General features: G+C 47.1%; 1 protein-coding gene across 1 annotated transcript in view; it reads left to right on the forward strand.

Annotated features, from left to right (window-relative positions):
* The window catches only part of LOC138580475 (androgen-induced gene 1 protein-like), a 285,281-nt gene extending 268,990 nt beyond the window's left edge, over positions 1 to 16,291 (forward strand). Inside the window, exon 6 of the mRNA XM_069651050.1 lies at positions 15,953 to 16,291. Within this exon, the coding sequence (XP_069507151.1) occupies positions 15,953 to 15,984 (32 nt within the window). The 3' untranslated portion in view covers positions 15,985 to 16,291. The remainder of the gene's footprint in view (positions 1 to 15,952) is intronic.
* Positions 16,292 to 17,897: the final 1,606 nt, after the last annotated feature.

Here is a 17,897-nt window from a genome sequence, read left to right on the forward strand (position 1 = left end):
GTGTGCTGAAAATGCACTATTTTAACCCAATACCTTTAACAATTTCTCAGGGGGATGAAACCGCCTTGGTTAGCTTGGGCTCCCGTGTCGCTGCACATTCACAGAAAACATGTACGCCCCTCCAATAAAACTACTAAGCCGCCGCCAAAGGATGTGGCTTCAGATTCTATTCATTATCAATGACGCTCACATGACGAATGAGTGTAGCCCCTCTCACCTCGTCATATGTGGAACACTGGGGAAAGGTATTGCCGTTCATGATGGCAGCTCTCGGGAAGTGTGTGCAAATAGAGGGTTGGCCATGCCACATTTGGCACTTGATGCTTTAATTTTTTTCAAATAGGATTATTTAAAAAAAAGTATAAAGAGGGTGTTCTCTTATTACAAGGTATGCTGCGAGGAGATGATCGTGTGTTTAATGTTGATACCCGTGAGAAAGAGCTAGGCTTGTCAATCGGTAACCTTTCCTTGTCTTGCCTACCTATTCAGCACTCACGGGCTGTAGGCCAGTCATGCAGTATATGTTCCTTTGTCTTAGCAGCGCGTGTCCAATCAAGCAACCACATCTCCTGTCCAGGCACAGTCCATTACCTTCCCATACTCTGAATTCTCCTGTGCACGCCTGGCACAGTAGCCCTGCAGGCGCGGTTTTCCTTGGACTTGATTATGATTGGGCATTTTATAACGCGCGCAATACCCAGTGTTTTCCAAGCGCGGACCCGGGGATCGAACCTGTGTTGCTCCATGACGTCTTGCTTCCAAGGCGTACGTGTTGTCCCCGAGCTATCCTCCCGAGACCATGTGTATATATAGAAATGAGATAATGTACTCTGTTAACCAGGGGTGTTGCTAGGTCTGGAAAAGATCTCAGGCTATGTGTCGGGACTCTGGCCTAGCCAGCCTTTTGGTTGTAGCCCCTTAGCTTCTGTTAGGGAGAAGTCTCACCCAAGTGCTAAATTCCCTCTACCATTGAGCCCTGCAGCTCTTTTGCTATATTTTGGGACTTTGAACTTTTCATTTTTAATGTGTATTACTTTTGTGTTCTTTGGATATGGAGTTTTAAAACAACTCCATAGGCATCATCTTTTTCTGTGTCACACAGCACATTCAGTGCAGTGCCACAGGGGTGTCTTTCAGACTCCCCAAGGTTTAAATACCTTCTCTGCGACTGACTACCGTCTCCCAGAGCATGTAAAGTTAAACTGACTTTACTAGTCTCTTTAAATAAATGTACAGACCCAGCACTATTCTCTTATAGAGTGCTAGAGGGGTTGACTAGCATCCCGAGTCTGAACACTCATTTAACAGTCAGATGTTACCCTTTCCTACTTGAAATGGCTGGTGGCAGTGCTTTTAAACAAACTACCATCATTTTTCCCGACCGCAAACACTGGTAGCTAAAAATCTGGTCAGCCATGTTTTCCAGCATGGCTCCCAACACCTATCTGTAAAAACAGACTCTGGTCGACTTTTTTCACCGTTTCTTTTAGGAAAGCTCCTTCTATTGTCCAACTCTGCGCGCCAAACCAAGTTTCGTCCTTTTGTTCGTTGGCCTTTGGTGGGCTTCAGTGCTGAAGCCCTCCTCTGGCGCCTGAGTGTCTGGGGTGGACAGAATGTGAGGGAGGTGCCCGGAACTCCCTGTGCTTAGTCTCCTAGGAGACCTGAATGCAATCTGGCGTGATTGGCCGGCTAGCTGTCCGGCAAGGACAGCCACACTGCTGTGTGTGTGACAGCCAGGCTGGAATTAATGGGTCGGGAAACTGTTTAAAAGCAGGCCTCTGGGTCTTGGAAAGGTGAGTCGACCATTTGAACGAAAGAAGCGAAGACGAGCTGAAGGAAGATGACTGCTGCAACTCCTGGTCCACCGGTGAAGCCCTGCTGCAGGTCTGAATTGCCTGAACCTCCTCGACAGAGAAGCCCTTCAAGGTTAACTTCTTCCCTTGAGTTTGGTGGGAATAACCAACTCGTAAGCCGCCTGGACACCGTCCCCATACTGGTCGAATTTTCTGCAAAGTGTGTTGTGGCAATCCGGATAGCCAGTGGGAAGCATACCAGTTTGTGGTCTTTAAGGCACTCCCACCTTAAACCAATGTTTTGCCAAGCTTGTGGCCTCTTCCCTGGGCAGTGCAGGAACCTCCCGACATCCTTGTCCCCATGACTGAAGCTCAGGAACAGCGAGATCTGCAGGAACTGCCAGGAACAATTGCCTCAGCTACAGCTCTTCTTCACTTTAAAGATACTCTGCAAATGCGATCGGGAAATCTTTACGGCCGCGGTGAAAGTTTGTGAAACTTTCCCGACTTTGAAGGCTTGTCCTTCCCTAAACCAACATCTAACTTTTCACCTGACCAAATTCTTCTAAGATCCATGGCAAAGACTTAACCGTTTACTACCAGAACTGTGCTATCCTATACAAGACTCTGAACCATTGACTTTGGCCCAGGCCTATTGAATTGAATTGCTGGTGGTAGTGAACTGAAACCCTTTGCCCTGCCTATGAAAGTATTTGTGCCTTGATTTCTTTTACGGGCATACATGCAGGATTCACCCCGTTTCTTGCTGCAACAGTTTTTGGGACCTTGAATTCTTGGCGCTTGCAATAATGCAGACCATATTTCTTCCACTTATCTCCATTAACTGACCAAATATCAGGTCCATCCTATGATTGCCTCTTTGTTCGCCAAATTACAGTCTGGAGCGTTGCTTTGAAAAGAATTATACGCATTAATTTCCTTGCAAGGAGTGCGTCATATTTATCTTGCCATGGGCGATCCAATACGAAATTTTGTTGCCTTGAGGACGACGGCATGGTCTAAACGCGTCGGCTGTAACGAGAATAAACCACTTTTCACCTACTCGGATGGCTGTACCTTGCCTCTTTAAAGCATTTGGGATTAACATTATTTTCAAAACTTGAACATTTAAACATGGAGTCTTCTGCGCTGTTCAGCAACACAAACTACTAATTTTGATTTCTTTTAACCTTGTCTTTTTACCCCTTTTAAAAGTAACTGAAGTGCCATTTTGCTCCCACTTCAAGGGAGCTGAACTTTTTCAGTAACTTATTGGTTGTGTATTTGTAGTATTAGTATATGATATTGAGCTGCTCTTGCTAGTGTAATGATTTCCAAATGACTGTGTAAATAAATGTGTATTCTCCAGCATGGGGTCTGGCATGGATTCACATGCTCATGAATATTCCCCGTCGTCAGGCTGGGAATCCTCGGTAAAGAAAAAAATCAGTATCCGTTTCGTTTCTGATCTGTCTTTCTTAGTAGTAACCAATCACTGATCTCTGGGTCATACTGCCCCCAGCCAATGACTGCCCTCTCCCTAAGCCCCGCCTCCGGCAGCCATCCTCAGATTTTTACTGCACGCTCAAGTGTTGGGAGTCCTCGTGTTTAGCTCTCGAGTTTTTTACTGCGTTTTCACAGGAGAATTTCTAATTTTTTCGGTTTAATCGAGCCTCAAGCTCCACCGTTTCTACTTCCGATAACGGGGACCCGTTTCGGAATTCTTCTACACCCCTCAAGGGTGAAGTTTTCATCAAGTTTACACTTCTTGGAGGATTCTGGAAGATCTGCGGCCTACCTCAACGGACATGGCCCAGGACAAAGGGAGCTCGACGCCCGGATCCAAGCTGTACAGGAACTGCCCTGGATGCGGATTATATAACGTTTTCGAGGACGAGCATTTGCAATGTCTCTACTGCCTCCATGGGGACAAGACGCACGTGGAGAACGACTGTGCGTTCTGCAAGAACCTTTCGGAACAGACCAAACAGGATCGTCGTTCCCGCCTCGCCACCTGGCTGGAGAAGGGCACAGCAAGTGAGAAGGCGAAGAAGAAGTCGGAGCGGGCTTCTAAGTCCTTTGAGGGCGCCCCGGCGACGGGGGCCCAACAGAAGGCCAAGCACTGCGAGTCTGCGGGCTCCGGGAGCGGCGAAAGGTCGGGCTCTTCGGTTGCCAAGCAGGGCGCTACTTCCCCGGGAAGGTTCGACCACGAGCCAGCGCTCTGGTTCGGGGAAGAGGAAGTCCGAGAACCCGGGTAGGCCGCTGGAGCGGACCCAGTCGATCTCGAAGGGGGGGCGAGGCGTTGACCCTCCCCCCAAAGCAAAGGCCCAGGACGCACCCAAGGTGGTGAGGGCCTTGATCCACCTGGCTAAGGCCTCTACCGAAGCGGTCTCTGCGACCCTGGCGGAGCCGGCTGAGACTACGCCAATGGAAACGGCCTCTGGGCCCAGAGTATCCCTACCGCCGCGGAGGGAATCCTCTTTCCAGCCCATCGCTAAGATCCCCGTGAAGCCCCTGGCTGAAAAAGAGGGGGGGCGGTGGCCGTTACAGACTCGGAATCAGCCTCTGAGGAGGAACTGGTGGAAACCGGGAGGGGCCTCAACGAAAGGTCCATAGGCCTCAACGAGAGGTTCATAAACCTCAACAAGAGGTTCGAGAAGGTTCGATCCCAGGCGACGGTCCCTGCTGACATGCCCGAGCCCCAGGATAGCTCGGCTGCCATTTTGTTGGCAATCCAATCCTTATGTACTGAGATAAGGATGAGATTACCACGGACCCCGAGGGAGGATCCAGAACCAGGCCCGTCGAGAAACCCTCCGAACAAGTGGAGGAGAGTCCAACCCTCTCCGCCCTTCGTGCCCGCGAGGCCGGTGGACCCCTCATCCCCCCTCACCGGGAGAGGATACGGCGACTGATACGGCGACGGGGACTATTATGACGGCGACGATGACACAGCAGACATCCCGTGGTCATTCCCCCCCCACTCCCCCCCCGCGGGCGTCCCCAGCTGACGAGGTTGGCTCTTTCCATGCCATGATAACCAGGGCATCCGAGCTCTTCCAGCTCTGCCCTGAAGAACAGGAAAAAGGAGGGGTTTCTGTACCAACGATGAGAGGCTAAGAGGAAGACGGTCCTCGTGGTCCCTTTACTCAACGACATCTGGGACGAGGGGATTGCTGTCCTCAAGAACCCTGCCACGACACCCGCCAAGAGGGACAGGTACGAGAAGAAGTATCAAGTCCCTGATGCTGCCCCCTTGTGCCTCAGGGCCCAGCCCACACCGGACTCGGTCGTCTCGGCAGCGGCTAAGAAGAAGGCAACGGGCGCGGCGGCTTCAACTTCCACTTCCCCGCCGGACAGAGAGGGTAAGAAGTTGGACTCTATGGGATGAGTCATCTCGTCGGCGGCGACGACGCTTAAGGCAGCCAATGCCTTAGCGATCGTGGCCCGCTACGACGGGGAGCTCTGGTTCAAGATGGCTCCCCTGCTAGATTTCCTGCCTGATGACAAAAGGGCGGAGGCCTTAGAAATTCTGCAGGAGGGCGAGGTGGCATCGGATCACGCCATTACGGTGGCAACGGACATTGCCGATACCGGATTTCGCCAACTGGGCAACAGAGTTTGCCTCTGATGACGAGGATGGCTCAAGGCGACAGACTTTCGCCAGGACGTCCAGACAAGAGTGTTGGACATGCCGTTCGACGACAACATCTTTGGTAAGGCGGTGGATGAGTCTCTACAGGCCATCAAGATTGACTCGGAGACGGCCTGGGCCTGTCGGGTGCTTCATCAGCGATCGCCCTTTCGGAGCTCTGGAGGCAGACAGGGTGCCTCCAAAGGATCCAGCGTTGGCTCCTCCACCTACCGCCAGGCGGCCCGCTCCTCTTCCCAGGTGGCCACAGAGGTCGCGGCAAGCAAGGGGGTTCCCGCCGTCGTCGCCAAGGAGGCCAAGGCGGCAAGGCCGCTTCCAAGCAAGACTGACCCGGCCGGGTGGTCAGGCCCCCACCGAAGCACCCCAGTGGGAGGCCGACTGACGAAGTTCGTCAGGGTGTGGGAGTCCATCTCCACCGATCGTTGTGTGTTGGACACCCTGGCCAACAGGCACTCGCTGAAATTCCTAAAGAAGTGCCCTCGAATTCCTCCCGTGGCCAGGAAGGAGAATCACATCCCTCAAAGGTAAAGGCGATGCTCAAGAAAGGTGCCATCGAGCTTGTCCCCAGGAGGCTCCGGAGTATACTCAAGGTACTTCCTCGTCAGAAAGAAGACAGGCGGTTGGCGCCCCATCCTAGACCTGCGTCGGTTAAACAAATCCATCAAGGCGCAGAAATTCAGGATGGTCACCCTCCAGCACGTACTGGGACAGCTGGAGGAAGGCGACTTCCTATCGTCGCTGGACCTGGAGGATGCTTACTTCCACATTACCATTCTAAAAAGGCACAGGAATTTCCTCAGGTTCATGGTTCAAGAACACCACTACCAATTCAGAGCCCTACCGTTCGGATTAAAGTCGGCACCCAGGGTTTTCACCAAGTGCCTGGCACCAGTGGCGGCGCAGCTGCGCCTGCAGGGGACCCACATCTACCCCTACCTGGACGACTGGCTAATCCGGGCAAGGTCAAGGGAACTCGCCGTCGATCATACGGCGAGGACCGTCCGGTTGCTCACGGAGCTGGGGTTCTCCATCAACTACCCCAAATCCCACCTGGTTCAGTCGCAAGTAGCACTTTTTTTGGGGGAAAAGCTCGATACAGTGGAGCAATTGGCCTCCCCTTCAGAGGAGAGGACCAAAACCACCCTGGGCAAGGTACAGCGACTGTTAGCCACGGACCTGGCCAGGGTGAGGTCCATCAAGTCCCTTCTCGGGATGATGTCCTCATGCATCTACCTTGTACCCCTTTGCAGACTTCGGATGCGTCCAATACAGGAGCTCCTCGACGCCCGCTGGTTTCAGGCGGGGGGCTGCTTCGAGGACAGGATCCCCCTCGACGAGGAGTTCTGTCGGGTGATCTTATGGTGGGACACCCAGGCTCACCTCACGACGGGCACAGACTTTCAAACCCCGGCGTTTCAGGAGACGGTGACTACGGACGCCTCTCTGGAGGGTTGGGGGGCCCACACCGGAGATCTCCACGCAAGAGGCCTTTGACTCCCGAAGGAGAGGTCTCTTCACATCAACATCTTGGAGCTCCGTGCAGTGTTCTGGGCGCTCAAGTCGTTCGTCCCATCCCTCAAGGACAAAGTGGTGAGGATCTTCACCAACAACACCACCACCACGATGTTCTACATACGGAAGCAGGGAGGCACCAGATCCCCAGCCCTATCCAAGGAGGCCCAGAATCTGTGGCACTGGGCCGTCGCCCAGGGGATGTTTCTGGTTCCCTTCCACCTGGCAGGAATAAAAAACACCATCGCCAACTCACTCAGCAGGGAGCTGCACTCGTGCCACGAGTGGGAACTGCGCCAGGAGCAAGTGGATCGACTCTTCCAACGATGGGGCAAACCCCAGATCGACCTGTTTGCGACGGCGACAAACTCCAAGTGCCAGAGGTTCGCCAGCAGGTTCCCACAGCAGAGGAGCATGGGCGATGCTTTCTCGTTCCCTTGGGATGGCCTGTTTCTATACGCGTTCCCTCCATTGCTGTTGTTGCTCCGCCTCCTCAGCCAGCTCAAGAAGTCCAGGTGCAGGATGATCCTCGTCGCACTGGCGTGGCCGAGGCAGGGCTGGTTCCCAGACGTTCTGGACTTGTCAACGTCCCCGCCAGTCAGGCTGCCGGCAGACGCGGATCTTCTCTCCAGAGAAGGAGGTGCCATTCTACACCATGACCCACAGTCGCTGAACTTGCAGGCCTGGCTCCTGCAGCGCTAGAGTTTGGAGGGTACGATATCCCGGCTGATTGCAGAGAGGTTCTTGCAAAGGCCAGGGCGTCCTCAACTCCCAAGTGTTACGGTCATAAATGGAAGAGGTTCTCTGTCTGGTGCCATGCACAGAAGATGAACCCTCTGCGGATTACGGCCCCTCAAGTGCTGCCGTACTTACTGTCACTGGCCAAAGCTGGACTGGCTCACGCCTTGCATAAAAATACATCTGGCTGCCATCTCCCGATATACCAGGACTACGGGGCGGGCGTCCTTGTGGTCTCATTGCCTGGTAAAGGAATTTATGAAGGGACTATTCCGATCATTTCCGCCGGTGAAGGCTCCTGCCCGGCGTGGGAACTTAATGTGGTGCTGACCAGGCTCATGGGAGCCCCATTCGAACCTATGCATTCGGCGCCCTTGAAATTCCTGTCATGTAAGACGGCGTTCCTCGTGGCCATCACCTCTGCATGACGAGTGGGAGAGATTCAGGCCCTATCTTGCAAGCCTCCATACTTGACTTTTCATGAGACAAGGGTAGTGCTTAGGACGCACCCCTCCTTCATGCCCAAGGTGCCGTCGGACTTCCACCTCAACGAGCCCTTGGTGTTACCAGTTTTCTTCCCGTCGCCTTCGACGCCGGCCGAGAGGACTTTGCACTCGCTGGATGTAGCTAGAGTGCTGAAGTTCTACTTGGACCGCACGAAGAGTTTTCGGAAGATGTCACAGCTATTTGAACTTTGGGTCTGTGAATCAAGGGAAAGCACTCTCGAAGACTTCCATTTCCAGATGGCTCTCCGGCTGCATCATGCATTGTCACCGGTTGGCAAACCGACTGCTGCCCGGCCGTCCGAGAGCCCATTCGACCAGAGCGATCGCTGCTACCACAGCGTTCCTGTCTGGTGTGCCCCTGCTGGACATCTGCAGGGCTGCTACGTGGAGGTCGACGCACACCTTCACAAGATTCTACTGCGTCGATCGGGACTCCAGGGAGGAGTCCAGGGTCAGCCAGGCAGTGCTGCGCAACTTGTTCGCTTAAGGTGAGCCTGGTGAGGAGGTAAGAGATGCTTAATGTTGAGTTGTTGTATTGCTTAATGTTGAGCCTGTTGCCACCTCCCGTGGTTGTGCATGTGTATACTGCTATGTATTCTTTTATTCATGAGCATGTGAATCCATGCCAGACCCCATGCTGGAGAAGGAACAAGTTACTTACCTGTAACTGTTCTCCAGCATGGGTGTGGCATGGATTCACATGCAAACCCTCCCACCTACCCCTCTGCGGCTCCTCACTTGGTCATACTGCCACTTGGCGTGCTACCAAATCTGAGGATGGCTGCCGGAGGCGGAGCTTAGGGAGAGGGCAGTCATTGGCTGGGGGCAGTATGACCCAGAGATCAGTGATTGGTTACTACTAAGAAAGACCGATCAGAAACGAAACTGATACTGATTTCTTTCTTTACCGAGGATTCCCAGCCTGACGACGGGGAATATTCATGAGCATGTAAATCCATGCCAGACCCATGCTGGAGAACAACAGTTACAGGTAAGTAACTTGTTCCTTCTTTTACCAAGAAACCTTGAGTGACTGGTTATTTGAATCACTATAATTGTTGGTCCTTTGTGTAATCCCTTGTGCTGCTCACTTTACTCTGGCTGCTCAACCACTGCTACCACAATACGGTGTAGTACAGGCTTGTACCAAAGGTGAAATTGTACTGACACTTGTGGTCCCAAAGGGTACTGCATGTACTTCTGCCTAACAGCTTCTATCCAGGGCTACAACCAAAAGACCCGGGCTATAGCCCCCTGCCCCTCAGCCCTTCCCCAGAAACGCCTCTGCCGATAACCCATCTACTGTGGGGCTGGGAGAGTGGCCTGAGAAATGGGGGTACGATTGAGGGTCGTGGCTATAGGTGGGGTCATTGTAGGCATGTAATGGTTCAAAGTGTAAAGCGCAGGGGTTTTGACCAATTGACTTTGCAGATTGCAAAAGCAATCACAGACTAGTTAAGCCTATGATTGAGTCGGCCCATGCTTCACCTCAAAGCCAAAGGAATCAAGATGGTGGAATGCCGCCTCAATCTGCAGTTTTTATTGTATGGGACAGGAGTAACTTGGGCCTCATTACGAGTTTGGTGATAAGTCTGCCAAATTACTGCCACACTCATTTACCTTTACCGCCATTCGATCCCGTGGGCTTACCACAAGATTATGAGTGGGGGTGAAGGCGGTGTAAGTCCCCATTGTTGGAGTGCACAGGTCTCCCTGGGTATTTTCACAGCAAGCAGTAATTTCACTGATTTTCGTGCCTTGAAGTGGAGACTTTACCTCCAGCAGAATGCTGGAGGCAAATCATCCATTTCAGGGTGAAGCTCCAAATTCGTCTGCCATAAAAATGGCAGTTATTCCATTACTATCTACTGCAGAAAGCAGGGTGTGTCACACCTTGCTAATCGGTCACTCTCTCTTTGTGTGCCTCACATAGAGGTTACCAATGCTTGATTATCAAATGTAAGTCTTGTTCCGTAATTTTAAATTCAAATTTGATTGATATTTTTCGGTCAACTTGTAGTTTGCTGGATTATTATTTATTATTACTCCATATTAGTGGTGGCGATTTGTACTGCTAAGGAAGATAGCACATAACCACGCTGGGTTGAAATTTCATGAGAACTTCTATTATAGCCAATGCATTTTGGAGAATACTATCTCCTTCGTCAGGGCTGTTCTCTTTACTAGCCATTAGAATTGTTATCAAATCAATATTTGTGACAATGGATACAAAAAAGGATTGCAAAAATGACAAGCATGTACATATATATAAATAATAAATGCCACGGTTTCAATAATCCATTAGTGAAAAGAAAACAATTTTGTATATATATGTTACATAACATCATTCCAATTGTCCTTAGGTAGGAAGAAAGAGAAAACAAAGAACAAAACACAAAAAGGAACAGTCATAGATCAGTTATATTGCATCTTATTCCTTCAGCAGTAATATTTCTGAAATACCTGAACTTGGCTTGCTGTGTTTGTTGCCCGTTCATAATCGTAATCCCTAAAACATAATGAATCTCAATTCGTGAACTTGTTCAAATAACGTATTGTTCTCCAGTTATCGGATTACATGGGCAAAACACTTACTTGAAAGTAGAAGTGTCTGCTGTGTTTGTTTGTCACACGCGATCCTCAAAGCTCAAGTGTGTGTCCTTAAACAAATGCGTATGCGTTCCATTAGTGTTTAAATAGTCCCTGTATCCAACTTAATACTGACAAAATACGAATCGCTTGTATCGTTAATTATATTCTGCGTCCTCTGCTTACCTCCTCACTCGTAGCTTCATTGCCAAACTCTGCAGCGCGCACGCGCGTTCTGCTGGCTACTGCTTTTAAATGTAGTCATAGTAACGGGCTGAAGACGTATGAGTCAGACCCGCCCATAGGCGTGTCATGACTGAGCCGTCTTCAGTCCCAGCCTTGCTCGTAAAGCAAGAGCCGGGACCTGCCCGTCACTATGATCTACGTAATCTGTGTTTAATGTTGCTTTTTGCTTTGCGTAATGTGAGCAGGTCCTGAAACCTCACGCCAGCTACAAAGCGTAGGAATACTGAACTGCTCGTTAGTATATATATGCGTCACCAAATTGAGTGATCAAGTGTTTAAAGGGAGCTGCAACAATGTGCCCCTGTGAAAACATTATCATGAACGTGATATGGCATTAACATGGTGTTAAGATTCATAATATGGTGTGATTACAAATGGATCTTTAATATTACACTATGTAGTGAATACGTACAATCACTGTTGATTTTTAAAAACAACTTCCACTATTGATAGTTGATAACTGACAGGTGGCTAACATAAGGAGTACTAGGTTCGCTGGGTTAGCATCAATGTTCCAGTGTTAGAGTAGTGTTGACATCTCCATTTGTATATAAATCTTCTAATTGGTCCAGGAATACATGCTAAGTACTCCCTATTCACATTTTTTATATACCTCTGGGGTAATAGTGTAACATTGATATTCATCAACAATGGTTATAGCAATATAAATCGCATAGAAGTAAATCCACCTTAACTTCTCTTAACCAGATCTATATAGTTCCCACTTCCTCACAGGTAACATTGATAATTGATCTCTTCATTCATACCAAATGGTTTCATACTCCCCAATTTATCAATCCAAAATGTTTCTCTTTGATCCAACTTAGTGTTGACATCCTCATGTGGATTCTTTATTTTTACCACTTCCAGAACCTGAAATCTTATGTGCGCCAGATCATGTTTGTTTTCTGACCAATGCCTTGCTACTGTAGAGTTCATATTGTTGTTTCTTATGCATGAGCGATGCTCGTTCCAGCAGGTTTTAGCCATTCTCTTCGTCTTGCCTATGTAGTGCATGCCACAAGGACATTTAATCAGATATATAATATTAGTACTGTCACATGTGGCAAAATCTTTGAGCTAGATTATTTTTGTCCAGTCCGTGAATGGTTGACAGTGTCTCCTTTAGTAACAAAGTTACAGTTTGTACAGTGAAAACATGGAAAAGTTCCTTTCCTTTCCTTTCAGTCATGGGACTTTTCATAGGTGGTCTGGTGGAGACTAGTTCATCACGCAGATTGCTACTTCGTTGATAAGCGAATGTAGGTAGTTCTTTAAATAGTGTTGTACCCTCGTGTCACAAGTTAATATGGGCCAGTTCTTTTTAATGATGGTTTTGATCTGTTGGCTCGGAGTTGAAAATGTAGACACATATACCAAGTTGGGTGGTTCCTTGTTCTTATCTGCAGGATTCAGGAGAGTTTCGACTTATAGAGTTAATCCTCTCTGTTGCTTGATGTATATCTTTCTCTGTATACCCTTGTGTTTGGAATTTTTTGCACATGTAAATGGTAGGTTTTTGAGTAAACTTTGTTGATGAAAACGTAGCCGATGGAGTAGGTTGTTTCTATCCGTTTCTTTGTGGTACAAAGATGTACTGAAGCCGGTTTCTTTTTTCTTTATAAGTACATCCAAGAAATGGATCACCATTATTGAACTTTCATAGGTAAACTGAATCCGTGGATCTATTGTATTGAGATATTCGAAAAACTCCTTCAATTCTTCGTTGGAGCCTATCCAAATACCAAAAATATCGTCTATGAATCTGGTCCATAGGTGTATTGATTTCTTCCATCTGTTATGTGCGAGTATGTGATCCGTTTCAAATTTGAACATGAAACAATTGGCCTACGTAGGAGCCATCGTTGCTCCCATGGCCGTTCCAGAAGTCTAAAGAACAAATTGGTCTTTGAATTGAAAATAAGAGTTTTCAGCTATGAATTGGAGTAATGATGAAATTAATTCTTTCTGCGCTTGAATGTCAGGTGTAGATAGTATCCATTCAATGGCTTCTTGCCCCAGGTCATGTGGTATTGATGTGTTAAGGCTGGTTACATCTATCGTAAACAAGATACTGTCCTGCCTGTAAGGATTGTCCATCAGTCTCTTGAGAAAGTACATAGTGTCGATAAGATAGGTATGGGTCTGTTGAATGATAGGTTGAAGAAAGAAATCCATGTATTTCCCTAGTGGCTGTAAAATGCTGTTTATACCTGCCACAATGGGTCTTCCAGGTGGATGTTGCACATTTTTATGAATCTTCGGGATGGTGTAAAAGTTGGGGATACGAGGATGTTGGCTAAGCAAAAATTTGAAAGTGTTGGGATTAATCCATTTTAATTCTAACGCTTTGTGCAGTAGATCTTCCAAGTTGTTTCTGATGCTTACTGTAGGATCTGCATCAAGTGTAGCATATACATTTGTGTCTCTAAGTTGTCTCCAACATTCTTCTTCATAATCACTTGTATTCATTACCACCAGTGCTCCACCCTTATCTGCTAGTCGTATAGTGATTTCCTTAGTGCTGTATAGATTCTTGATTAAATTGAGCTCACATGGCTTGAAGTTCTTGTGAATCAGGTGTTTAAAATTCCGTTTTTCTAGTTCTTTTGTCACCTTCCTTTGAAAAATCTCAACTGATGGCACAATGATTGGTGGTGTGAACTGACTTTTTACCTTAAATTCCTTATAATCATCTTCATTATCCGTAGGTATTGTTTGTCCAGCTGTTTCAATTTCTTCAAAGAACACCTTAAGTTTGAGATTCCTCAAGAATTTAAACAATTCGATCTTGCTGTCAAATAAGGTAGTTCCATTCGTAGGGACAAAGCTTAAACCTCTTTGTAATGTGCGAGTCTCAGATCTTGTAAGTGGGCGATTAGAGATGTTTATCACAAAGTTTTCTTCTGTTGTTGCCTCGTTTGTGGACCTTTCCTTTGACTTTCTTTTACCCCGTTGCGTTATTTTCGACGTGCTCCTAAAAAAGCTTCCGTCCTGATGTTGGGTTATTCCTCCCTTCTTGAGGGGGTTGTTTCTGAGCTAGTTGTTGCTGTTAGGTCCTCCTGGATGTTCGCTGTGCTACCTTGACCCTGCATATCTTTTGATGAATCTGTGTCTGAACTAGATGTATTATCCGACTGGTTTTGAGGATTAGTTCTTGGCCTGGTGTTAGGTTTTGGTCCATATTTATCCATCCAAGAATAGACTTCTTCGTTTAGGTAGTCATACGTATCTCTTTTAAATTTACGAATCTTCTGTTCAAGCTCTTTTATAATTCTCAAGTTTGTTGTTAATTTTTGTCAGTATTACATCATAATCTTCTTTGCCCAAACTTTCCATCAGTTCTTTTTCTATCTCTGTAATCTCAGTGTCAAGTGCAATGAGATTTTTTGATAATTCTTGAATGGTTAAAAGGATCAGGTCCAATGAGCACTTATTGAGAATTGCCTCCCACTTTCTGACTCTTTGCTTTCTTTGCATAATGTAGGTCTCAACTGTATCCTCAAACCCCTCGGTATTCTTTGTTTTTTTAAATATCTGCCAAGCGTGATGCCATGCTATTTACGATTAATTTATTTTCTGATCAAGTATTCCAATTGTTTGATTCTTTTCACTGGATCTTTTGGTTGGCTAGTAGATTTATCTATGGCTGTTTTTCTGATCAAACCCAGAATCGCTGTAGCTTCCGATGAAAATCCTAAGGTTTCTGCCCATTTCGTTGTCAAACTCTCAATTTCTTCAAATGACATATTTGCAAAAGCATAAGTACTTATTTTGTTAGTGTCAGCGGTGTGCCTCCGCCAGTATGTGTCCCATTAAAAAATGAAAAGAAGCCAAAATGGTGGGCACCACCTTTGTTTCAATTACTTATATTCAGTACACGAAGAACACTTTGTTTATTTAGAGGTGCAGACCGAGAAAAACCCAGACACACCTGGGAACATAAACAATCTACTGCAGAAAGCAGGGTGTGTCACACTTTGCTAATCGGTCGCTCTCTTTGTGTGCCTCTCATAGAGATTACAAATGCTTGATTATCACATATAGGTCTTGTTCCATAATTTTAAATTCAAATTTGATTGATATTTTTGGTCAACTTGTAGTTTGCTGGATTAGTATTTATTATTACTCCATATTAGTGGTGGCGATTTGTACTGCTAAGAAAGATTCCATTACTGCCAAAAAAGTGGTGGTCACAGAATTACCACCACTTTCTTTTTTACTGCACCGCCGAACCAATATTGAGGCCCTTTGTATCTGTGTAGTTACATGCTGTGGCGGCATTCCCTAGATCCTTTGTGGCCGCCTCAGCTCCGACTGTGACTGCACTCCTCCATGGCCCTTTAGCCCCAGATTGCAAGATGGCTGTGGGGCCGGCAGCGACTGCCTCCATTTTAATCCCTGGAGTGGAGTGGAGTGGAGTGGAGTGGAGTGGAGTGGAGTGGAGTGTTGTATGGCGTTCCAGGAATTACTTTTGGTTTCACTAAAACATGAATCCGTGGTGACCTTCTTTTGCTGGGTCCCGGTTCCATGGAATTGCATCCCAATTCGTGCACTGTGCATACCCCACGGATTACGATGTGATATATGCGTGTATTCCTTTTTCATGTCAAATGGATGTGAAGCATGTCCTATTCAATGTGCACCCTATTGTTTACACGTCCGGTTACTCTCTGGGGCAATGTAGGTTTGTTTTCCCGTTTACGTCCACCACTGAATATTCACCCTGTCTGCTGTGGTGTTCTGTGCAGTTCTCGCTATGGGGCGCGTGCTTGCATACAAGTCATTTCCCGCCTTCTGGTGGCGCATGATGATTTTCTTGCACTTTACTGTTCCTTTGTCGGTTGGTGTGCTTGAAGTTTGTGAACCCCACCCGCCCTTTTCACTGTTTTCAGCTGTTTGTTTACTTTTTACAGATGGCGCACAAGGAGCCAACAAAAGAAAATGAGAAGAGTGACCAAATGGAAGGACATGAACAGCATTTTACCAGCACACCTAATGGGACCTGATATTTCTTTTAATAATATATAATAATGATGATGATTTGATTAGGATAGCGCGCCAAGCGCACAATAATCGCGCATGAAGGAATAATGTCATTTCATCAAACCTATGAGTAACCTCCAACCCACCGCCCTAGTAAAAGCACTGAAACACATTGTTAACTTCTGAAGTAGATTTTTATCGTCTGTAAAAAATGTCTGTCGATGTTAAATAAATGTTTACATTGGTTTTGTCATGTTGTATGAGCTGCATCCAGTTTTGCGTCCCTCTGTATGAATTGACCACAGGTTTTCAAGACATGGCCCTAAAAGAATCACGCACACACTCAGAGTATCAACTGAACATCCCTTTATTTACCGCTCCATAACCGTGACTGGCGCCAAGCACGCCTTTTCCCTTAACCCCAACTCCCTTTTCCATACGTCATCTTGTCCCACCCCTTTGTGGGCAGGGCTTCCATTAACCCTGTGGCGGTGGGCAACACACACAAGCTGGCAAATCATTTTATGCTTTCTATAGCAGACTCCTACTCAGAGGAAAAAGTGTCTCAAGAAGGTATGAGCTAGTTGCCGAAATGATGGCTGTTGAAATGTGAGTCTAATCTCTCTGCTTGGAAATAGTGTGTACTGCTAGGAAAATGCCTTTGCCTTTGTAATCTATGTGTAAATGTGAGGAATATTTGGAATCTGATTAACCATCAATGGTAGGTGCTGCTCAAAAATGGATATGATATGGCATTTATAACGCGCCTATACACAAGTGTTTCAAGGCGCGAGTTACATGTGGGTGGAAAGTATACATCGTCCATTGGGGGGGGGGGGGAATGTTTAGTGCTCATCGGTTTCACCACCACCCAGATGTAGCTGGGCATTTTAAGCCTGTGAAAGCTAAGCTTAACTTCACAAGCGACTGGGCAGTTCACGACAAAGGAATAGCAGGGTGCTCCATCTGCACCAGGCACACTGGATGCATGGCTGTCAAGATGACACATGCTAGTTGTGACACCTTCATGCCCTTTGACTTGTATTTTGACTTATTGCATAACGGGAATTGGTCAACAGGTCTCATTGTATCAAGTGCTGTTGCCTGATGGGCTGTCCGAAATAGCCAAATATGACATACAGACACTTGGAAACTATGTAGATGCTACAGTGGCCAAAGCTGAGGATAACGGGCATTCTGGTGTCATGGAAGGAGCATATGTGACTCACTCTGGGCAAATGTTTAAGCCTTGGACTCGAGCAAGATCAATTTGTTTCAGATTACAGGGTGAGAACGTGAAGAACATTTTGTGGTTTCAATCAAGTTGTAAGGCAAAGACTATCATCTGAGAATGGACCGGTACAATAGGAAGCAGCAGAGGGAACGCATTACGAATCCCTAGGTAGCAAGGCTCCATCAATGTTTCAGACAACCACTTTAATCTGTGAGAACAACCTGTTTCTAAGTAACCTCACTTGTTCTTCGAATGAGGAACCTGAAGCAAGGAAGTAAAGTGATGTGCCCAGGATTATTCAAGTGGGGAAGACCTATTGGAATACATTTTCCTGTCTCATAAACTTTGTGCCTCAACTAAACGTGCATTAAAACCTAAACGTTGGTCAGGTAGTGCTGTACATAAAAAGGTGTTACTTTTACCTCTTCACACCCTTCCAATCAAAGGTGTTCAAGTTGTCAAACTAGAATGGATTGTTGAAGATATCATTTGATATGTGCCTCTTTTCACTAAGTGGCAATCCTGGGTCCAACACTCCCTGGTATATCATCTCGCATCATCATTCTGGAACAAGAAACAGGCTGTTTTTTAAATCAATATTTCGTTTTATTACAGTAAAATCAATGCAAAGGCAGTTCCCA

This window comes from Ambystoma mexicanum, chromosome 3p (genome assembly GCF_040938575.1).
Source record: "Ambystoma mexicanum isolate Mex_15411 chromosome 3p, UKY_AmexF1_1, whole genome shotgun sequence".
Classification (NCBI taxonomy): domain Eukaryota; kingdom Metazoa; phylum Chordata; class Amphibia; order Caudata; family Ambystomatidae; genus Ambystoma; species Ambystoma mexicanum.